Source organism: Microtus ochrogaster, unplaced genomic scaffold, assembly GCF_000317375.1.
Source record: "Microtus ochrogaster isolate Prairie Vole_2 unplaced genomic scaffold, MicOch1.0 UNK56, whole genome shotgun sequence".
Classification (NCBI taxonomy): Eukaryota; Metazoa; Chordata; class Mammalia; order Rodentia; family Cricetidae; genus Microtus; species Microtus ochrogaster.
This window is the reverse complement of record NW_004949154.1, coordinates 790252-814141: the sequence shown is the minus strand read 5'-3', so window position 1 is coordinate 814141 and position 23890 is coordinate 790252. Positions and strand designations below refer to the sequence as shown.

The following is a 23890-nucleotide window of genomic DNA, read 5'->3' as shown; positions in this document are numbered from 1 at the left end:
ACAATAAGTTCATTATTCTCCATTCAACTCATCAATCAGGATTGCCAGACAGACTCTTAAGCCTGGCAGCCTTACCCTTTGCTGTGCAGCTTTTTAAAAAATAATTTATTATTAAATTTATTTTATGTGCATTGGGGGTATGAAGGTGTCAGATCCCCTGGAACTGGAGTTGCAGACAGCTGTGAGTTGCCATGTGGGTGCTGGGAATTGAACTCAGGACCTCTGGAAGAGCTGCCAGTGCTCTTCACCACTTTGCCATCTCATCAGCCCCTGCTGTGCAGCTTTGATGGGATCAGCCATGGCTCTGGCATTGGCTACTGATTGCCAGTAATCGTGAAGCTCTCGTGATGAGTGCTTACTCTAGTTCTCATGCCATCTGTGAACCTGCCCAGGCCACGTGTGGAAAGTGAGGGACTATGTCTAAGCCACCCCCAGTCTCAACTGACATGTTAATTTGGTAAAGACAGGAAGAATTAGGCTGAGTAGTTAAGCACGCTCACTGCCCTTGCAGAGGACCTGAGTTGGGTTCCCAGAACCTACATGGCAACTCAAAACTGTAACTCCAGTTTCAGGGCAGTATCTTTCTCTGACCTCCACAGGTACTGTACATACATGGTGCATAGACAAACATGCAGGCAAGATACTCATACATATAAAATAAAAATAAATCTTTTTCTAAAAAGACCAGAATTAGCACATCCAGTCCTAATTGCTAACCCACAAACTCTTATGGGTTATTAGTTCATACCACCAAGTTTGGGCTCATGTGTTCTGTGCCGTTATTGTCTCAATTGATAATTGATGCCGGTGGTAAATTGGGCTCCAATGTAGCCTTGTTTACGGGGAGAAAAGTCACCGATTGCCTAATGTGAATGAGAATTTGTCCCTTGAACTGGAGAACTTCCCACTTCAATTTGTGTTTAACTTTAGAAACATGCGTGGGGATAGGGCAGGGCATGTATGACAGTCTGTGTGTGGAGATCAGAGTACAGCTTGTGGAAGTCCCTTTCTCTCCCTCCACCATGTGGGTTCTGGAGATTGAATGCTCCAGGCTAATAATATCGCAAAGCAAGCACCTTTACCTACTGAAGCCCTCAATTTTTTTTTTGAAGGTAGTTACTTAGTATTTCCAACTCTAAGCACTTAGTACATCAATCTTACCTGAACACGTGCAATTTCTCCTTTGCTGTCTGAACAGCAAGTGATGACTAATACTATTGATTATTTACTCCAACTAGACTTGGGCTAGCAGTGGGGGCGGTACGTTGTTCCTAGGGATAGCTTGCTCTGCCATCTTCCTTATCGCCAAGGAGTAGGATGACAAAGGAAGATTCCCCCCCTCACCCAGAGAGAAGGGCTGAGCCAACAGGAAGACAAAGTACAGTCCAAGAGCCCAGCAGTGGCTGGCGGTCCCGCTCAGCCTGAGCAAGTAACCAGGGTGGTCTATCAGGCCTTTGGTGGCTGAATGGTTGGACACAGAGAAGCCACACAAACAGGAGACAAGACTATGCATATCACCACAGGTTCTGGACTTTGAGGTGGATATGGGGGCTTGTGCCCCGAGTATAAAGTAAATCTTGACTTGGCAAACAAAAGGATTTACGGTGTGAGAGATGAGGGTAGCTGGCCAGGATACCATTTCTGCTTTCCACTTCATTTCCACTTTGTGCATAAGTGGCTTACTCTGTAGTGTGTGGGAAACCTCTAGACACCCAGGGAACCAGAGGGAGCCTCAGTAAGGAGGTTGGTGCTGTTATCAGTCAGGCCAGAGGGATGTGGGTAAAGGAACGAAAGGCCTTGGTCCTCAGGACCTTCAACCTGCCATTGTACTGCAACTGATTTCCCAGAGGCCACTTGGTCAGAACAGTGGGCTACACAAAGCAGGAGGGCTGCCTATATTATTTCAAACTGAGTATGAAGAAACCACTTTTCCTGCGGTAAGCCGGAGATTTAGCTCAGCTGTCATTTCCTTGTTATTGCTTGCTGCAGTTTGACACAGATTAGAACAGAAGGCTCATGGTGCGTCACCAGCTCATCTTAGAACAGGCTCATTGTGTGTCACCAGTGCAACTGGGGACAGTGACCTCATGGTGTGTCACTATCTTTCTACCTCATTACTCCCTTCCCAAGCACACTGAGACCTCTGCATCCTCAGACCATTGCTACTGAACCATAGGAGAAACCTCTGACCTTAGATATATAGTCTGACATTACTGTGGGCTTCTTGAGTCTCTGGTCATCCTTTTGCCTCTGTGAATCATGGCCAAGTTGTGGAAAACAGTGATCTTTCTGATGCTGACCTCTTTTTTTCTGAATACTCTTGTGACTTCCACACCAGGGTGTCCCTGACCACATGTATGCGAGTTACTCTCTTTCAAACCATACTTCTGAGTTCCAGCCTCAGAGCTGACTACTAAGGTGGCACCTCTACTATACTTTAGAGACTCGACAGGTCCAGGGATCCAGGAACATGGTTCTGTGGTAGAGCTCTGACCTACACAAGGCCTTGGGTTCAAGACTCAGCAATACCCCACCTCTTGCCTAGGCAGCATGGGAGAGCTGGCAGACTGACCAGCTCAGCTACCACCCAGGCCTAGATTCAGAGATTTGAGTTGGCCCACCCCAACATCTCCCTCATCTATGAACTTCTGGAATGTGTGAAGGGGCTGGTCCTGCAGAATCATAACCGCAGGATCTCCATGGTCAAGACAACAGCAGGATATCAAAGAGGAATCTTGGTGAGGTGTAGCAGAAGTCAGAGGCCTTGAGCCAAACCAATGACTCATTGCGATGAACATTTTTTAAGAATATTTATTTATTTATTATGTATACAATATTCTGTCTGTGTGTATGTCTGCAGGCCAGAAGAGGGCACCAGACCTCATTACAGATGGTTGTGAGCCACCATGTGGTTGCCAGGAATTGAACTCAGGACCTTTGGAAGAGCAGGCAATGCTCTTAACCACTGAGCCAGCTCTCCAGCCCTGCGATGAACATTTTTAAGTAAAGCTTTTTGGGCAAAAGGGTCCACTGTGTAACACACCATAGCTTCCAATGCCACTACAACAGACAAATATGTGATGGAGAGGTAGGCAAGGTGGAGCAGAGTGGAGAAGGTGCACACAGCTGTGAGGAGAGGGATTGGGGAGACTTCTTCCACTTTTTTGTTTTGTTTTGTTTTTGTTTTTCAAAACAGGGTTTCTCTAGTTCTCTGTAACAGCCCTGGCTGTCCTGGAACTCACTTTGTAGAGGCTGGCCTCGAACTCACAAAGATCTGCCTGCCTCTGCCTCCTGACTGCTGTGATTACAGGTATATGCCATGACTGTCCAGTTATTTTTTTATTTTCTTTGAGGGGGAGGTGACAGGGATGGAGGGTGGATATAGAAGGAATGGAAAATGAGTGGGATTGGTACATGATGTGAAATTGCCAAAGAATCAATACCCCCTCCCCAGCCTCAGCTGGATGCTTCCTCAGCTTTCCCAGAAGACATGTCCTTGGTCTGTCCCCAGAGACCAGAAGGAAGGGACTGAGTACTGAAGCCTCCCTACTTACTGTCCTTGGGTTGTCTTCATCAGTTCCCAGCCAGAGCCCTATGTATGAAGGTGGAGAAAGCAAAAGACTCGAAGGATTGCTTACTCTGGCACAGGTTATCACTTTGTCACCAAAGGGAATAGAATGGTGGCCAGTGTCCAGAATGTTTAGTTTCAGTGATGTGTGAGTGGATATAGTTTCCAGAACTCACAGGAGACTCCTGCCACCTAACAGGCCCCTGTGCAGCATTGCCAGAGGCTCTGGAGCTGGGAACCTGGGTCACATGGCCTGTTGCCTGGTCAGTGTCAGGAAAACAGTCAAACAGTTCTTCTTTCCCCTAATTTGGTTAGTCATCACCTCTGGGAGCCTGAGTCTCAGACTGTAAGCTAAACAGTGCTTACGTGCGTGTGGTGTGCTGCGTGCATATCTCACTCCTATCTCTACAGAAGAGTGGGAGCTGAGCAGCAGAGGCAATGACATGTCTTGCTGCCTGCCCACGTGTCTTCTGGTTTGGATCCCTCCTGAAACAGCAGCGAGCCGTCCTCTTGAATGCACCACACTGCTGTTTGGGCCTGCATTCTGCCACCTCTCTCTTGTCTGAGGCTACTGCCCAAGATCTCAGCCTCTAGTGAGCGCTTCAGCTCCCGAGTCAGGTCCCATTGAACCTCAAGGCGAGCTCTTGATCTTCTAGTAGCTGGTAGCACTCAAGATCCAATTTCTTAGATATGACTTTCATCTTTCCAAACAAAACACAGATGCAGCTAGAGAGTGAGCTCTTGTCACTGGGAACCGTCGAGGAGCTCTGTGCAGGGAGGGACTTTCCCGGTCTCTGCCCTGGGAGGGGTATCCCAGCAAGGAGAGGGGTTGCAGGCAGAGAAAATTGCAGGCAAAGGCAAGCATGTGGAGGGTGCAGGGTGTGTTTGGGAAGGGCTGCCAAGTTCCTGGCAGGGCGAGATAGAGGGCATCGTTGGGAAAGCATTAGGTTGGGGCTTCAAGAAGGGAGAATGACAGATCTTATGTGGCATGCTAAACCTACTGCACGTAATTATAAAGTTAAACAGGGTTTCATTATGACGAAACAGCTGAGATAATTAACTTACAAATACAAAAAAGTTGTTGGGTTAAGGTTTTAGAGGTTCTTTCTGGTCTAGGACCGGGCAGACCCACTGCTTTGGCGTCTAATGGGGGAGTCAGCCAGCTATGGCAGGAAGTGTGTGGCAGAGGCTGTTCACTTTGTGGCCTGGAAGCAAAAGAAGAAGAAGCCAAGGTCACCAAATCCCTGAGAACCAAATCCCTTCCAGTGACCTAAGGACCTCTGGTGAAGCTCCGCTTCTTAAGGGCCATAGTAATAGTACCTCCCAATAGCACCATTGTGGGGTCCTGGGCTTTAACACATTAACACTCGAGAGACATTTAACATATAAAATATAACAATGTAGTGTTTAAAAATTATGATGCTTAATCACAGACATAATTTAGTGATAAAGTGCTGGCCTATCATTTTTGTAAGGCCCTGAGTTCTATCCCCAGCATTATAAAATAAAAACAAAGTTAAAATTATGGAGGTTGGACCAGGGGTGATATCTCAATGGATAAAAGTGCTTATTGGGAAAGTTTGATGTCCTGAGCTCAAATCCTCAGAACCTGTAAAGCTGGGTTCAGTGGGGGGAGGTTGTGGCAGGAGAATCCCCTAGAAGCGCTCCAGCCAGGATCCTGGAGTGTGAAGCACAGATGGAAACAATGAGAAAGACTTTACCTCAGACAAGGTGAGTGTGAAGAGCCAACACTGAGGCTGGCCTTTGACCTCTATGCATCCTGTGGCCCACAGGCATCCTCACACATAAACATGTCCACATGTAGCTTCATCGGTCAGTCGATCAACCCATCAATATCGATGATAACAATGCATAAAAGTCAGGATATACTAAGTTGTATATAATGACAGACCCCAGAACTTGGTGTCTCCCAGCAGCACATACCTGCTTCTTGTTTGTGTTCCAAGTCACCAAGGGCTGATTGTGGGCTTCCTGAGACGTCTTGATTGCCCCCACTCTGGGCCTCCCACTGGCAGAGAACTCCATGTGCCCCTGTGGAGTGCTGTAGGTCAAAGACCAGCATGTGTTCAGGCTGTTTGGTCAGTCTTTTCTGCTGCGATCACAGAATGCCACTGACCAGGTCAGTTACAGCTGTAAATTACATTTACAGCTCTGGAGACTGGGAAGTCCAGGGTATGGTGCCATGCTGGTCAGAGGGACACATCAGCGCCTGTTAGAAAGGGTTTCTGCTCAGGGGTCCCTCTCTTCATGTAAAGTCATTAATGCTGCCATCATGGACCCCATCTGACTCTAATCATGTCTTCATACCAGCAAATATACAAGTTTGGGGGTTAAATTTTCAACATGGATTTTGGGGGACATTAAAATCACAGCAGGATTCCATAATAACACCAGGCTGTCCCCATCTGCCAGGTCTGACATTCATTCACTCTCTGTTCTTGAGGGGACCCTTGTACCTCCAGGGTACCTCAGATGAGGGTGGCACAGAGTAGCTCCTCCCCTAGCTCCAGCCATTCCAACTCAAGGCAGGATGGGAGTGTAGTTACTGCCCGACATAGTCACTAGGTCCTGTCAGTGTGGCAGGCTGTGTGTTCAGCAGTTGGACGCTGCCTTTTCTGGCTCCTCCACTCCACTCTGAACCGTCTCTCCATGATTCCAGTGTGCAGCCGAGGAAGTGGGCATAGGGAGGGGAGGCCTGAGTTTGGGGTATGAGCCCAGATCCCTGGCCTTTGCAGGACTTGCCCTCTAACCCCTTTCCTGAGTGTCTGTCTTGCTTTGGAGACTCTCCCTTGCTGTGTGAGATGGAGACTGGCTCATGCTTGCTCTTCCTTGCTGCATCTTCTGAGGGAGTCATAAATTTTTAAATCTTCTGCAAGATCAACAAGTTCACCTGAGGAGACAGAGAACAGAACAGGCAGAGCCAGAACAGCCATCAAATCAACACTGTAGAGTTCTTGCAGGAAGGCTCAGAGTTCTGCTAGGAGTGAGGAGAGAGCCTCTGTCCATTCTGGAAGTCAGTATCTTCGAGAAGAAGGGAGCTGGGGAAAAATTGCATTGAACCTATTAGACTCATGGCATTTCCGTTCCCGGGGTGATGTCACTCCATGAACAGAGTCCCCAAAGTGTGTGTGTGTGTGTGTTGTGTGTGTGTGTGTGTGATGCATGTGCGTGCTCATGCAAATTTACCCTGCATGCACATTTACTTTTGCATGTGGAAGTCAGAGGACAGCCTTAACTGTTACTGCTTAGACACTGCCCACCATGTTTATTTTTTTAAATCAATGTATGTGTGTATTAATGTTTGTGTGTGTACATGGGTGTGCATCTGTGTGAAGGCCAGGGGTTAACATCAGGTATCTTCCTCAGTCACTATCCACCTATATTTTTTAGATGGAGTCTCTCACTGAATCTAGAACTCACAGATTGGCTAGATTGACTGACCTGTGAGCCCCAGTGAACCATCCTCCTGTCCCTTTCTCAGGGCTGGGATTACTGGCAAGGGATACTGTCCCCACCTTTTTCATGTGTCTCTGGGAGATCAAGCTCAGGTCCTCATGCTTGCATGACAGGCACTTTGCTGACTGAGCTGTTTCCACAGTCAGCCTTGTAGTTTGAGACAGAGTGTCTCACTGCCTAGAAACTTGCCCAGTAGGCTGGACCAGCTGACTAGCGAGCTCCAAGCAAGTGTCCTCTTATCTCTGCCTTCCAAGTGATAGGATTACAGGCCTATGTCACTCACTACACCTGGTTTTATTTTCTAATGTGTATGAGTGTTTTGCTTGTGTGTGTATGCATGGTGTGTGCATGCAGGCACACACGCATGCAACAGTTTTCTCTGACATTCCATCCTTCAGGGAAGTTCTTAAGGATGATAAAGGACTCAGAATAGCTTTAGGAAGTCCCTGAAACTGATCAGACTCACTGTGCCTCTCTGTACCAGCTATAAAAGCTGAGAGTCCCTCTTAGACAAGGCAGGCTGCAAAGAATTCTAAGATGAACCAAGCTGCAAAGAAGACTGAATCCAGACCAGCTCCCTGGAAGAAGCAGAAGCCAGCTGAGTTTTCTGGAAGAGGTTTAGACTAATTGAGGGTAAGAGGACATTCTCCAACTTTCTGAGCTGGTACAGGCTGTGCAGTGTGCCCCAGGTCCCTGCTTTGTGAGCTGTCACCCATGCTGGGGTGGGCTTTGGTGATGCAGTTGTTATTGACGCTCCTCACCCACATTCCTGTAAGTGACCTCAATAAAACTCACTGGTTAATCAAGTTGGACTTTGATGGTAGATACCTGTCTGGTACTTTTGTCTGCCGTGGACTCCCTGTCTGGGGTGAGTAGATGTGTATGTTGGCCTCTCCACAAAAGTGTTGGTCACACAACTCACCATCTGTTCGTGGCGGTTGTGGAGATCAGAGGCATCAGATCTCCTTGAACTGGAGTAGAGAGGGTTATAAATTACCTTGTGGCTTCTGGGAACTGAACCTGGGTCCTCTGCAAGAGCAATGTGTGCTGAGCCATCTCTCCAGTCCTCCCCTTTTAGAAAATGTGGGTTCTAGCTGGGTGGTGGTGGCGCATGCCTTTAATGCCAGCACTCACGAGGCAGAGACAGGTGGATCTCTGTGAATTTGAGGCCAGCCTGGTCTACAGAGCAAGTTCCAGGTCAGGCTCCAATGCTACAGAGAAACCCTGTCTTGAAAATAAAAAAAAAAAAATTGGGTTCTGGGGATTGAATCAGGTTCTCTTGTTTGCCTGGCAGACATGCTGCTGACTGGCCTGCCACCCCAGTCTGTCAAAGCAGTTTTGAAAGGTTGGTCCTGTCCTGGCATTGCTGCCTCACTAAGGCTGCTCACTGGTTCCAGTGTAGAGAAACTAGAGATGGTACCCGTCCACCGCATCTCTGGACACATGACCTGTCTTTGCAGCCACATCACCCACCACTCCCCCCATGGTCCTGGTGCTGGCACCACCCAGACTCCTCTTTGCTCTGGTTGTGTCATCTCTCTTTCCTCCAGCCCAGGAAGCAGCCACTTCCCACCGTCATGACTAGGACAAACCTCCTTAGCCAGTGACAGATCTCTGATGGAAAGGCATATCCATGAGGCCCCAAAGTTAGGGCTCTTTAAAATCTTTATTATTTTCCTTTTTGGGTTAAGGCTTCGTGTATCCTAAACTGGCCTTGTCTTGACTATGGAGAAGAGGATGACACTGAATTTCTAGGATCCTTCTTCGACCTCCTGAATGCTGTGATTACATGTGTGTATCACTGCATAGTGGCATCGCCAGTTTTATACAGTACTAGGGATTGAACCCAGGGACTCATGTGTGCTAGGCAAGCACTCTACCAACTGAGCTATATCCACATCCCCCTGCCTCACTTTTAATGTTCTTCTCTGTGAATTGTTTGCCCAGGGCATTTGAGGTACTGGGTGTGAGAGACCACCAGAGGGATGGATGAGTTTTTTTGTTTTTTTTGGGGGGGGTTGTTTGTTTTTGTTTATAGGATTTAGGCTGGGCAGTGGTGGTGCATGCTTTTAATCCTAGCATTCAGGAGGCACAGGCAGGTGAATCTCTGAGTTTTAGGCCAGCCTGGTCTACAAATCAAGTTTCAAGTCAGCCAGGGGTACACAGAGAAACTCTGTTTCGAAAAACCAAGAACCAACCAGCCTAAGAAACCATGTCATCAAAGGTAAGATATTTGAAAAGAGATCAGAGAACCTCTGACACAATCTATGAAATGCTATCAAAGTGGTTGGCAGCGTGGCCTTGGAGGCGGGCCCACCTGCTTCAAATAGTGGCTGCTTCCTTCACTAGCTGTGTGACCCTAGGCAGGCAGGCTCTCTGTGCCTCGGCTCCTTCATCCATGAAGTGGAATCTGGTCTTTTCCACTGCTTGTGGTAAGGTTCAGGTGTGCTAGAGTGTGGGAAATGATCAGGATGGTTGGTGGCTGGTACCCCGCAAATCCCGAGTCGGTCTGCTGTCATTGTCAGCCTGTGTGGCTCTTGCTTGAATACCCCTAATGGATGGTACCCTTCCATTAAGCTGGAATCTGCTGGCCTCTCTCTTCTTGAGAGCTCCGCACTCCGAGCTCAGCCATCAAGATGCCCCAGCCGAGGTGAAACCATGCATGCTTGATTGTGTGACATCTTACATGCTCCATGTAGCCCTCTTATGGGGACTAAGTAAGTACCTGAACTGATTCAGATCTAAAAAAGAGGAGGATGTTGCCCTCCTGCCCGAGGCAGCCATTACTTTGCAAAACCATTAAGCTGAACCGAGTGGTGTCAGAGCTCACGGCTGCTCTCCCAGTGCTCTGCAGAGGATCCAAGATCCACCTCTTCCTGCCTGTGAGACTGCAGCTGTTTTCCCCGCTTGTAAAATAGGTTAATCACTGGCTCTTAGGGCCGGAGCAAAAACTGATGGGGTGGCAGAGGGCGAGGACTGGGAGTGTAACTCACTTGGTGAAGCGCTTGCCTAGCATACGCAAAGCCCTGGGTTAAACCCCAGCACTGTATAAACTGAGTATAGTAGCCCATGCCTGTGATCCCAGCATTTGGGAGGTGGAGACAGCAGGATCACAGACTCAAGGCCACCAGTGGTTACGTAGCAAGTAGACGTGAAGCCCTGTCTCAAAAGTAAAGAGCCAGATGTTTCCTAGGTTGGTGTCCCACACAGAGATAATAGTTAATAAATAGTAACAATTATGGGAAGAGCGAGGGGTGATGTGAGTCCTGAATTTCAACCTCGGTTGAAAGGATTGTTAGCTTCTCTGTAGAGGTAGAAAAACCTAGGCACACAGAGAGGCCCATGTCACACAATTTGGCTACAAGGACCTTCATCCATGTGGGAAGCCATTAGGCTTTAGCCCTTCGTTAGACCCAGGCCTGTCCAGTTTGTTCTGAAGAGTGGGTGTGTAAGGGGTGTGTAGGTGAACCTGGTCCCAGCCATCTTTCTGTAAGCTCCTCCAAGGTGTTGCCAGCTCTGTTAACCTTCTCATCCGCAGTTCTGAGTTACGACCACTAGATGTCGCTGCACAACAAAAAACAAGGTTTGCAACAACCTGGGGCTGCTAACCCTAAGCAGCTGCTTTTTTAAGTCTAGCAGCCCAAGGTGCCCAAAGGGGCTATCTAGAACTTTCCTCCCACCTCTCTTCCCTGTACGGGATCCAGCCACATAGAATATGTCTCAGAATCTAGGCTGAAGTCCAGTTCACATTTGCCATTACCTTCCTGGTGGAGAGTCCTTTTTCCCTCTGCCTGTGCCGATTGCCAGACATGGTTGCCAGGTATTTCACCTCATCAGAGCCCCTGACCTTGTGAGTCAGATGTGTCCTCTCGGATTGCAGATGCAGAAACAGGCTCGGAGAAGTTACAGAGGAGACAGTTTTGAGCTCAAACTCAGAGTAGAGCTTTCTTTTACTCCATCACATGACTGTGTCTGAGACACTGTGGAATTCCTGTCTTTAACTGAATGCCTCAGCTTTTTGCCTAAAGAACTAGGGCATGGCTCAGTAGGTAAAGCACTTGCCTCACAAGAGTGAGGGCCTGAGTTTGGATCCCTGGAAACCATGTATTGTGGAATATAACAATTGTTTGACTATGTAAAGATGTGTTGCTGTTTTACCTTGCCTGCCTAAGGCGCCTGATTGGTCTGATAAAAAGATGAACAGCCAATAGCTAGCAGAAGAGGGATAAGTGGGGCTAGTGAGCTGAGAGAAAAGGGGAGCTGGCCAGCCAGCTGGGGGTCAGCCAGCCAGACATGGAGGAAGCAGGAAAGTGGGCTGGACAGTACGAAAATGAGGTTAACAAGTCTCAAGACAGCACTTAAATTAATAGAAACAGTTAATTTTAGTTTTTTAAAAAAAATAGCTAGCTAAAAATAAGCCTAAGCTAAGGCTGAGCTTTCCTAACTACTAATAAGTCCCTGTGCCATGATCTGAGGCTGGCAGTCCATAGAACACTGTGTGTAGAGGAATGAACTAGTAATTCCAGCCATGGCAGGATGGGAGACGGAGACAGGCAGATTCCTGGAACCTCGGAGAGTAGATAGCATAACTTATATGGCCAAGTTCCAGACCAATAAGAAATTAGGTCTCAAACAAAATGTGGAAGGAGCCGACCATGGTACGTGCTCATTGTCAGCTTGACAGGACCCAGAATTTCCTGGAGATGGGCCATGGGTGTGCTTATGGGAGGGCTTGTTTTTTGTTTTTGTTGTTGTTGTTTGTTTTTGTTTTTTGATACAAAATCTCTCTGCAGGCCTGGCTGTCCTGGAACTCCAAATGTAAACTAGACTGACTTCAAACCCACAGAGGTCTCCCTGCCTCTGCCCCTGTGGGGAGATTTAAATTATTGACAGCTCCATTCCCTGGCTAGGGAGGGGAGCCTGGACTGTAAAATGGAGAAAGCTAGCTGAGCAGAATGCATTCTTTCTGCTGTTTTTTTTAGAGGGGATAGGAGTTCCTGGATCTGGAGTTCCAGATAACTGTGAGTCACCTGAAGCATGCTGTCTGCTAGAGCAGAAGTGCCCCACCCCCACGCCACCTCTCCACACCCTGCTCTCTGCTTTCTGGTTGTGCACTCAATGAGAGCAGCTACTTCAAGCCTCTGTTACTTTGGCTTCTCTGCTTTGCTGGGCTGTACGCTTGAGCTGTGAGCCGAATAAACCCTTTCTCCCTTAAGTTGCCTTTTTCAGAGTGTTTTGTCCAAGCAACAGGAAAAGAAACCAAGACAGTGCCTAGAGTTGAAGGCAAAAGATTGATATGAGCTGAAGAGAAACCACTGAGAGCAACAGTCAATAAATGGGACCTCGTGAAACTGAGAAGCTTCTGTAAAGCAAAGGACACGGTCAACAAGACAAAATGGCAGCCTACAGAATGGGAAAAGATCTTCACCAAACCCACATCAGACAGAGAGCTGATCTCCAAACAGACAAAGAACTCAAGACACTGGACAACTAAAGAACAAGTAATCCAATTAAAAATGGGGTACAGACCTAAACAGAGAAGTTTCAACAGATGAATCTAAAATGGCTGAAAGACACTTAAGGAAATGCTCAATATCCTTAGTTATCAGAGAAATGCAAATCAAAACAACTCTGAAATTGCATCTTACACCTGTAAGAATGGTCAAGATAAAAAACACAGATGACAACTTATGCTGGAGAGGATGTAGGATAAGCTCCTCCATTGCTGGTGGGAGTGCAAACTGGTACAACTGCTTTAGAAATCAGTATGGCAATTTCTCAGAAAATTAGGAAACAATATATCTCAAGACCCAACAATACCGCTGTTGGGTGTATACCCAAAGGATGCTCAATTATATCACAAGAACATATGCTCACCTATGTTCATTGAAGCATTGTTTGTCATAGCCAGAACCTGGAAACAACCTAGATGCCCCTGGATGCCCAGTCAACTGAAGACTAGATAAAGAAGATGTGGTCCATTTACATAATGAAGTACTTCTCAGCAGTAAAAAATAATGACATGCCGGGCGTTGGTGGCGCACGCCTTTAATCCCAGCACTCGGGAGACAGAAGCAGGCGGATCTCTGTGAGTTCGAGACCAGCCTGGTCTACAGAGCTAGTTCCAGGACAGGCTCCAAAGCCACAGAGAAACCCTGTCTCGAAAAACCAAAAAAATAAATAAATAAATAATAATAATAATGACATCTTGAAATTTGCATATAAATGAATGGATCTAGGAAAAAAAAACATATTGAATGAGGTAACCCAGACCCAGAAAGACAAATGTAGTATGTACTCACTCATAAGTGGCTTCTAGACATAAAGAAAAAAACCAACCTACAGTCCACAACTCCAGACAACCTAGACAACAAAGAGGACCCTAAGAGAGACGTACGGGGATCTACATAGGAAGGAAAAAAAGACAAGATCTCCTGAGTAAATTGGGAGCATGGGTGTCTCGGGAGATGGTAGAAGGGAGTGGGAGGAAGAGAGGGGATCAGAGGAAAATGTTTAGCTCAATAAAAACAATCAAAAGAAGAAAAAAATTATGCACAAGGAAGGATAACAATGATCCCCTAAAGATACTTAATTCCTAATTCTGAACACCCAACTGTTATCTTCAGGGGCAATAAAAGACTGCAGAAAAAAAGAACATACACTGGGGCTCCCCTCTGATATGCACATACATGCCATGCTTGTACATACATACATACATACATACATACATACATACATACATTTACACACACACACACAGGGCGCCTCTCTCCAGGGCTTTCCCTACCTCAGTAGATGGCCTTTAGCATGCACTGGTGCTTGGCTGCATGCTTCATTTGTGCTGCAACCTACAGGCAGTTGTCATTATTGTCCCCATTTCCCAGAAAGTCTATTAGGGCACACATACCCTGCACTAAGTTTCAAATGCATTTAATGGCAGACCAGAGCCCGTGTCACCCCGCTTCAGAATCTGAGCTCAGGCTGTGACCTCTTCTCCAGGGATGCCTGGAGTAGCACTGCTCTCGCTTTCTCTGCCTTTGTCCTGAGTGTGCCCCACCAAGGGCCATCTAAATCTTCTCATGTTTCCTGCGTGGAGTGCCCATGGGCATCTCTGTTGGCAAGCTGGGAACTGCTTGATGGGGGCAAGGCTGACTGCATTCACTCCTCTGCCCTTGGAACCCCTGATCTCTGGGCTGAATCATGACCTTGGAGGATGAGAATCCATTGTGCCTCAGTTTGTCCCGAAGCCCTTCTAGACCATGGCCACTTCTTGATCCGGGGTTTCTCTGTTGGGGTATAATGTACTCATAATCCCTGGTGCTGGTGGGCCAATGTAACATGTGTTAATCCTAGGCAGGGCAGTCCCTTTCTTTCTGTGTTCCTTTTCTTCATAGGTCATTTGTCGCAGAGGAGAAGCTCACACACTAGTGACAGCTGAAGGCAGGGAATCGACAGGCTGGCTGTTAACCCTTGCTGTGTTAAACATGAAATTATTTAAAGTTTTTATTTGGGACATGGCATTGGTTGTCTGAAAGTAGCAGTGATGGCAGAGTTTGCACCCCAGTAGTTGGCAGACACTGCTCAGAGCTCCTCCCCTACCCCTGGAGACCCAACTGTCACAATGTTTACAAGGCCAGAAACCAGCCTGAGGCATGCAGGCTGTTACGAGGGTCCCTGTGGAGTTGGCTGGGAGCGGCATTCAGACCACAGCTTGCAGATAAGTACCAACGTTGCCCCCTTCCTTTCATCAAACGCTGGACCCACACTTTCTGCCGGAAGTCACATACTTGATTCAGATGGAGAAGAGAGGACATGAAAAGGCAAGGCGCCTTATCAAAGCCAACAGGCCTGGCTGGAGCTGTGACTTTAACCACTGCTGTGGTTATTGGCCATATACCAAGAGCCCCGAGCTCATGGGGAGTCTGGAAATTGTAAGAGGTAATGTGTGTAAAGAGCTTAACACAGATTTGGTTGGAGCAGAACATAGTAAACATTAATTTACCAAGAGGCATAGGAGTTTGATCTGGGTCCACCCACGTGGAATCTTAACTGGGTTACTTTTTTTTTTTTTTTGATTTTGAGACCTCCGGCTGGCTGAGCTGCTCTGCTTGTCTAAACCTCTTGTTCCCCAGCAAAGAGAAGATAATAATAGCTACCTGGAAGAGCCGGGAGGAGGATGGAGATAAAGGATGTAAAGTGTCTGGTGAGAAGTGGGTACTCTATAAATGGGAGCGATTGTCCAGAGTTAGCTTTTATTTTCTGTCAGTTAAGACATGGTCTTGTGCAGGCAGCTGGGGCCAGAGCCATGAGAAAGAAAGAAGTCTGTGCCATGTCTGGCGCTCCTCTCCTGGACAGGTCAGCCCCTCACTGGGCCATGGTTTGAGAAGGGCTTCAGAGACTTGGGACGCGGTTGCTAGGTGCTGGTTGCTAAGCAACACTCTGTTTCTTCTAACTTGGCCATCTCCACCTCAGGAGGGCCAGCTTCTCTTGAGCAGCTCCTGCCTCCTGTGGCCTCTGCTGACCTCAGAGCCAACTGCAGAGGGCAGGTGAGGGTGGGGCCTACTGTCTGGGGTCCCAGGAGAGAACAGGGAACTTCCAGAGGGAGGGGGTTGGAGAAGGAACTGAGTAAGAGATGGGGGTGCCTCACAGGAGAGAAATTACCAGGTAGGCAGTCATCTGGTCATGGACTCCCTAAAACACACATGGGGGTTAGACCAGAGGACTGGGATTCAGATACCCCAGGTCTGAACCTCAGGCCTGAATCCCAGGTCTGAACCCCGGGCTCCTGCCTCTTTTTAAGAGCTTTGGCACCCAAGTTTCTTGGCTCTAAAATGGGGGGTTTTGAAAGCTGGTATGCTATAAGCCAGTGTGAGCGGAAGATGGGTTGGCTCTTCCTTTGGCTTGGGGTCAGCATCCTTCTGGGGTTGGAACCTGGGATCAGGACTCCTGAGGGCCTCATGGTTTCTTCTCAGGCCCGCGGGGCTCTGCCCCACAGCACCATGATGGGAAAACTCCCTCTTGGGGTTGTCTCTCCTTATGTGAAAATGAGTTCGGGGGGCTGCTCTGACCCTCTGAAGTTTTATGCTACCAGCTACTGCACAGCCTATGGTGAGGACCCCCTCTGTGGGAGCTACCTTCTGGACCCCGGGTGGGAAGAAAGGCCAGGAGCAGCGCAGTTTCTAGGCCAATCCTACCAGTGACCTGCCACACTGAGCTGGCCTGTTATTCCCTGAACCCCAAAACTCGTGCTGTCAAGCTGGCCTTGTCTAGCCGCCCCCTCCCTCATCCTGTCACCGCAGTGAGTCTGCCACATGGTTCTTGTGTCCCCACGCCATTGAATTTGTTTCCTGCCCTCATTGTCCTCTGAAGTGTCAGGCCTACTCACCTCCCATCACCTGGCATGTTGGGTATTCCCCCAGCTTGGTGGGTCCTAGGGGACGCTGATCCGGCCTGGAAGCCACTCCTCCCCTTCTGATGACCTTTGGTCCTGTCTTGGTCTTGCCCCCTGGCAGGTCGGGAGGAGTTCAAACCCCGAATGGGGAGCCATGTAGGCACAGGCTACAAATCCAACTATCGGCCTCTGGTCTCCTACCAACCCCATCTGGATACCCTGGACAATCCAGCCATAGGGTACAGTTTCCATTACCCCTTTCCTCCCACCTCCGTCCTGCTGAATCTTAGCTGTCAGAGATGTCATTTGCCCTCTGGCTCTGGGCTCCCTGCCCAGTTGAAATGTTTGGGAGAGGGATGGGAGAGATGGAAGCTTCTGGGAATGAGTCATACAGCCCTCAGCCCCAGAACAAAGGCAGATGGCACCAGAGGTCCTAGCTCTTGCTTCCTCCTACCCCTTAGGGAACAGATTCGTGACACTTCCAAGTCTGTGACCAGTCAGAGCTACTGTCCCCTAGAAGTGCCTGATGGCAAACACCCCATGCCCTGGAACCTGTACCAGACCACTTCTGGCTATGGGCGAGAGAAGCTCAATACTGGACCACTTTCCAAGGAGGTCAGTGCAGGGCCTGTGCAGAGAAGGAGTGAACCCCAGGATGTGTGCAAGAAGGTGGGGAGGGGGGTTCTTTCTAGCAAGCAGGAGCAGCACCTCCAACCATTGCACAAAGCCGAGATGACGAAGTCTAGGATGAGGGACCACCCCCAGTGTGATCTTATCTTCACATGCTATCCCCACTGCCCCTCCACACCATCACCTCTACTCCAGCCTCACAGAGACCAGTGTCCTATCCATATGTTCAAACTCATTGCCACCGCTCTCACTGCCTCTCCCTCGCTGTCAGCACCCCCATCTGCTTTGCTTCTGTCGTCGTTATTAGCATCATTCAAGTCACCACCGTGGTCATGAGGACAGGTATTCATTCGTCCAACCAATCTGTTCTGAACACATTTTAAGTTTAGAGGGAGTGTGCTTAGGCTGTAGGTCCGTGGGTTTGGTGCTTGCCTAACACTCATGAGGCTCTGGGTTCCATCCCCAGGCACTTCAAAAACCAGGCCTGGTGCTGTTTACCTGGAATCCCAGCACTGGGGAGATGGAGGCATATCCTTAGCTACATATCAAATTTGAGACCAGCCTGGACCACACGAGACCGAATCTCAATGCCAATAATGATGATGGAGATAAGACTCAGAGATTGAGTGTGCACTGCTCTTCTAGAGGATGCTGAGTTCAGTCCCCAGCACCCACATCAGGAGACTCATAACTGTCCGGAACTCCAGTCCTGGGGTATCTGATGCCCTCATCTGGCCTCTGTGGTCTACATGCAACATACACAAGCACAGACACAGAAAATACTAACAAATCTTGTAAGCTGACACACCAGAAGAGGGCGCCAGATCTCATTACAGATGGTTGTGAGCCACCGTGTGGTTGCTGGGAATTGAACTCAGGACCTCTCCAGCCCCACTAATAAATCTTTTAAGATTAAAATAAAATTTAAAAAACCAGAAGGGGTAAGAGCAGAGGAAAATGCATCATGGGAGGAGAGATGAAGTACACACCCAAGATGGGAAAGAGGTTCCCATGGAGACACTGGGCAGGATTCAAGAGATGCAAGCATTCCTCTAGCCAAAGCTATCAAAGGGATATGTGTTCCAAGCAGTATATCAATGAAAAGGCCACAAGGCAGGAGTCTCTGGTTGAGGGGCCCAGCAAGGAGTTGTGTGCCTATAGCAGCTTGAGGACCCAGAGTCCCATGAGAGTCACTCAGAGCAAGCTGTTGCAAACTCTGATCCAGGAGAGCCCACTGCCTTCATGGTAATCGAACCACACAGACTGCCATGAAGGTGCTCTGTAGAAATGGAGGTTAGAAAGTGATTGACATTTCTACACCCTCAGGATAACCACTTGTGTTCCCTCCTCCAGGTTAAGAAGGTCCATTTCGATACCCAGGATCATGGACCTCAGACCATCACAGGATTGGAGCCCAAGGAGGTTCCCCTGCTCCACCAGCAGCAGGGCAAGGGCTCTGTGGAGTGGGAGAACTCGCACTATGTGAGTGGGCCGGAATAGGAAGGAGTGGGGGGCCACACCAGCCTCCTCCCCCTGCAGAGGCTGGCCCTGTGAGTACTCTTTCAGGGAGCTACGGCACGTGGGCTCCGGTCCTGAGGAACATTGCAAAGAGCAAGGCATTTTCAATTTGGTAGTTACCGAACTGTATCAAAGTGGCCACCATACCCTGCCCTGTCCCATGTGCCCCAGCTTATATGTATGTTCCTCCATCAGCTTTTCCCACTTCGCCATGACCCCCTTGCTTCTGTCTGAGTTCCTTGGGGTCATTTCCAGGAACTCAGCATGGTGTGTGACTTGGAGTTTTCATGGAGGCATTTGGGACACTGCCATGCCTCCTCCTCAGGCATATCAGACAGATATCATATCAGAGTGTTGTGCTAGTCTCCTCCTCCCAGGCCCACTGGGAGTTCACACACGCAAAGAGCTACCACCACCGCCATGGAATGTCTGCCCTCCATCCTGGCCACTGTGTGTGTCCCTATTGCCCCACCTTGTATGTTCCAGGGTCCACGCTTCATGGCTTCCGAGTACAATTCCAAGTATATCAAGGAAGCTCCAAACCATTCAGGTAGGCCTTCTCAACTTGGCCTTCCTTCTCCAACCCCTAGGGAAGACTCCAGGGGGATTAGAGCTAGTACAATTCTCAGAAGCCACCAGGGGAGAAAGAAGGACAGACATATTGGTGGCTTGAGGGAGCCATGTCCTGATTTCAGAGCTCTGGCCTGCTGCTGTAGCAGAGTCTGTAGGGCCTGCCCACAGCTACTCCTGGTCTGTCAGTGCCCATTTCCTTCTCTTTTCCTGGCCTGGACCCTGGAGCCTGTCCCTTTCCTGCTCGGACACTGAGGCAGCCCCACAAAGCTCAAACAACTCTGACTATTGCAGATCTCTTGCTCAAGAAGACGATTGGTTCCAAAGAAGAGACTGGCTTCACTGAAGAGTCAACCAAGAATCCCATTGTCTTCCAGCCGCCCTCACAGGCATATCCTGGGGACCCCGTAAGTGTAGTCTCAGAAGCATTGAAATTCCCAATTCTGGGGGAGGGGCTGTGGTTACATTTTAAACTCCTGACACAAAGGCCTCCAGTCATGTATGGAATGGAAGACATGGACCATGGTTCAGAATCCCACTTTATAGATGAGAATACTGAGATCCAAATAGGTCCAAGAGGCGAGGCCAAGGTCACTTCCCTTCTGGCTCCCATTCAGGACCTTGGGGTTGGTCATTCCACTGAAACTCTACCTGTTCCTCAGTTGTCTGTACAGAACCCTTCTGCATTCTTGACACAGTGGGGGCTGGAGTCAGAGTGTGGGAGCCAGGAAGGACAAGAAAGGTTAAGCTGATCTCCCAGTGTGCACCCCTCCCCAGGTCCCCCACCCAGGACGGAGCATCACCAAGTCGGACTTCCTCCCTATAAGTCACCCTCAGGTAAGCTCTGTGCTCCTGGGGGACCAGGGCCTCCTGTGAGGAGGACAATTGCACCCGGCTTGGAATTGCCAAGGGATGGTACCCACAGATGCTTTGCTCCCTTCAGGGAAGTGAGTTTCTCCCTGTGCTGTCCAGAGGCTCTGATCGGGACACAGGATACAGCCGAGTGAATGAAAGGATCTTGAACCCCAGAGTGAGTGACAGGGGCCCAGCAGGGAAGAATGGGGACAGGCAGAATATCTGGAGAGGTGGGTGAAGGTTGTCTCGAATGGAGTGTAAAGTGGGGGCCTGGGCGGAGTGGTGTGTTTTGAAACACAGAATGATTTGCAGGGGTGGAAGCACCCTGCTCGTCCTTCCTCCACCGTATGAACTCAGCCAGCCACCCAGCCTCCCATCTTGTCTGTGGCTCTGCTCCCTACAGATGCCTGCTCCAAGCCCACAGCCTACCAGCATGAGCCACAGGTCCTACCAGCCGCCCCAGCGGATGCAACAGACAAACGTTGCCCTGCTCGGCCGGGAGTCTGTGGGGAACAAGGTAACAGTGCCACACCCATCCCTGCCCCTAACTATGCTCCTGAGTCCTGACCATCCCCCTGTCTCCATCTCTTGCAGGAGCCCACAGGGTTCACTATTAACAACCCCAGCTACGTCCGGAGCTCCTATGAATCGGACAGAGACCAACGGTACCTGACTACCTACAACCAAGGGTGAGGCTCCCTTCCAGGCTGAGAGCTGAGATCCGTTTGACAGACTGCAGATGAGGCAGAGCAAGTCACGAGGTCACAACCTCTGGACGGAGAACCAAGACCCACACTAAAGTCTCCCCCACACAGACCGTCAGCTGAGCATCGCGTGCCAGCCCTTCACAGGGAGAGTGGTCTTTAGGGGGCATGTGGAAGTTGAAAGCAAAGGGAAGCAGGCAGCGATGGGCTGTTATGAGGCCAGCTGTCCTGTGGCAGAAACTCTGGACAGCAGCGTAAGGCACACAGCTCTCTGCTGTCCCCACCTGCGGGGAGCCAGGACAGTCACACCCCAGGCCCATTAGTCACTAGTTAGAAAGCTGTCCCCAGGGTGACATTAAGCTTCATGGGGGCTCCTTGCTCAGGAGATACAGGTTCTAGCAACTTAAGGTGGGCTCTCACACAGACAGGCAGAACAAGATACTAGGGCCAGACTGCTGGGCTCGGGAAGAGTAGGCGAATGCAGGGGTCTCAGCAGCTGAAACATCAGTCTCAGACTGCTGGGCTCGGGAAGAGTAGGCGAATGCAGGGGTCTCAGCAGCCGAAACATCAGTCTCTAAGGCATTGCCTCCATCGGATGCCGGTCAGCTCAGTGCTTCCTCAGCAGGTGAGCTAGGAGCTGGGACTCAGGCCTGCAGGAGGCTTCCAGGGGAAGGCAATCCAAAAGCCATGGGTGCAGGGGCCTTCAGAGGCCAGGGTCAGGTGGTGAGGGCATCTAGGAGCAACAAAAAGGAAGTAGTATATTTTTAAAAAGATTTATTTATTTAATATTATACAGTGTTCTACCCGCATGCATGCCTGCACACCAGAAGAGGGCACCAGACCTTATTGTCAATGGTTGTGAGCCACCACGTAGTTGCTGGGAATTGAACTCAGGACCTCTGAAAGAACAGGCAGTGCTCTTAACCTTGGAACCATCTTTCCAGTCCTCCTTTGTTTTTTTGAGGCAGTCTTGCTATGTGGCCTTGACTGGCCTGGAACTTTCACTGTAGACAAGGCTGGCCTAGAGCTTGTGGCAAGAATTCCTGTTTTTGCCTCCCAAGTGCTGGAATTATATCTATTAGCTCACTCCAAAAGGAAGTGGTTTTGGGGGATAGAATCCCAGAGCTGGGAAGCCGGACTTCCTCCCCGCACTCCTCTCACACACAACTGCCGTCCGATACCTGAGTATTCCAGGTTTCTCTGGCTTTTCAGGTTTCCCTTTTCCTGCTCCTGTTCTGGGGTACTTCCTGTTTTCAGAGTCCTGACTGAGGGCAGATGCTGGCCTAGGCCCTGGTTGGCATGATCACATCAGTGATGTGGTTAGTGGGGAGGAGGAACAGGAAGCTGGGACAGGGGGTTGCTTTAAGAAGGTGGCATTGGAGTCTAGATTGCAAAGTTCTCTGGTTGAGGACCAGCCAGCAATAGAGGTCTGAGCTGGAAGAGCCTTTGGTACCTTCTGAGCTAAATTACCCTTGGGCTTCAGCTTGGGAGCTCAGTAACTTCTCTCCTTCCCATAAGGGTGATGGGGGAAAGGGGAGCACTTTGGGTGTTGGGAGACAAAGATCTATCCCTCTTTAGATGACCACTCAGCTTCTGAGGCCCCAGTAGGCCCTCCTCAGGCTATAGCCTTTCTGTAAGTCCCTTTCACCTGCCCCCGTTATCTGTCAGGAATTCTTGTCAGGTGTCAGGCACTCTGTTTCTTGCCGGGGATCCCAAAGCCCCGAGGGATTGTAATCACTGATTTCCAAATGGACCTATCAGCAGCATCCTGACATTCGTCTTCAGAAGCCAAGGGTGGGGGCCAAGTCTTCCTCATTTTGTGTCTCACAACCTGGCCTAGGGTTCAGTTCTCTTGGCCGAAGGAGGGGAGTCAGAGGCTTAGGGGAGACTGGTGGGCAGGTTCCTCCCTGGCTTCTGGCAGGGCCGCAGGTGGGAAGGCCACAGATCCCGTCCTTTGCTCTCCACAAATGTCTCAACTCTGGAATGAGGCAGAGGAGCTCGGCTCCAGGAATGGGGACAGGCTTTCTGAGTGAGAATGTCCTTGGTGGACAAAGGCTCAGGCACAACAAGCAGAGGAGAGACATGGACAGAGGCGAGGGAACTGAAGAGGTCCAAGGCTCAAGATCTGTTGGCAGTGAAGGGTGGGACAGGCCTCAGAAAGAAGTGAGCGGTGATCAAGGACCTACGCACTACCTTAGGTACTTCGAGAACATCCCCAAGGGACTGGACCGAGAAGGCTGGACTCGAGGTGGCATCCAGCCCCAGAAAGCAGGAGGCTATGCCCTCAACGAATCTATTACCCGCATGGACACCACTCCGAACCCCACAGAGACCCTGCGGCAGCTGCACCCTCATGTGGGAAGGTAGCATGCCCCACTGCTCTGCCCCCGTGGCCTTTTCTCACTTGGCAGCCTCCTCCAGACTGGCTCAGCCCTATCCCCTACCTGTTGTGCCTGTGAGGCCGTTTCCTCTGGCTGGTCTTGATTCTAGATTCTGATTCCTGGCCTCCTACCTGCCCAGATTCTTTCCCTGGCTCTGTCTAGTGACTCCTTCCTCTGCATGTCTCCCTTCCTCCATGGTGTCAGGGGGCTGTGGAAGATGGATTTAAAGATGAATGAACTGTGGGCCTGCCCCTCCTGTCCCGCTGCTCAGTTCTTCAAAACCTCCACTTGGACAGGAAGGGCTGGCCCAGGTGGCAGGCAGAGATTGTCTGTGGTTTGGTTGCCCTTGTCTGGGCCTTGCGGGCTCTTGGGATCTCAGGGAAGGAGGCAGAGGTCACAAGCCTTGTCACCATCCTTCTAGCAGCTTCCTTTCTTCCTACAGAACCTTGACTTCGGTTGACCCCTTCTATCGAGACACGCCTCATAGCAACCGCTACACGGCTACTAGCTGAGTCTTGAGGGGTAAGGGGACAGGATACCCTCCTGCCCACTCCCCAGGGGAAGGCCTCACTGTCCAGATTCTTTCCCAAGCCCTGGGTTGAGTTAGGCTTTGAGGGATGGGAGTCAGGACGGCCTTTGTTTCTTCTGGAGAGTGTTCACAATCACCCTAGGGCCCCCCTCAGACCTTGTCTTTGTTCCTTCTGCCCAGGTTTGTCGTGATGGGACAAGCTGCTTTCCCTATGCTCCCCCAACCCCCCCCCCAAGTTACTTTCCTAAGGAAATAAAGAACACTGAA

At 49.7% G+C, this 23890-nt stretch overlaps 1 protein-coding gene across 3 annotated transcripts in view; it reads left to right on the top strand.

The window, feature by feature from the left end:
- Ppp1r32 (protein phosphatase 1 regulatory subunit 32) overlaps window positions 1–23890 on the top strand; it is a 26618-nt gene extending 2728 nt beyond the window's left edge. Inside the window, exons 2-17 of one of the 3 annotated variants that reach the window (XM_026777313.1) lie at window positions 15128–15248; window positions 15333–15400; window positions 15518–15591; window positions 16018–16153; window positions 16558–16675; window positions 16898–17051; window positions 18420–18548; window positions 19071–19134; window positions 19449–19561; window positions 19932–19991; window positions 20098–20184; window positions 20413–20526; window positions 20604–20698; window positions 22912–23076; window positions 23537–23616; window positions 23804–23890. In XM_026777313.1, the coding sequence (XP_026633114.1) occupies window positions 16045–16153; window positions 16558–16675; window positions 16898–17051; window positions 18420–18548; window positions 19071–19134; window positions 19449–19561; window positions 19932–19991; window positions 20098–20184; window positions 20413–20526; window positions 20604–20698; window positions 22912–23076; window positions 23537–23606 (1278 nt within the window). In that variant the 5' untranslated portion in view covers window positions 15128–15248; window positions 15333–15400; window positions 15518–15591; window positions 16018–16044 and the 3' untranslated portion in view covers window positions 23607–23616; window positions 23804–23890. The other 2 variants (XM_026777314.1, XM_005369634.3) reach the window with 2 other exon arrangements.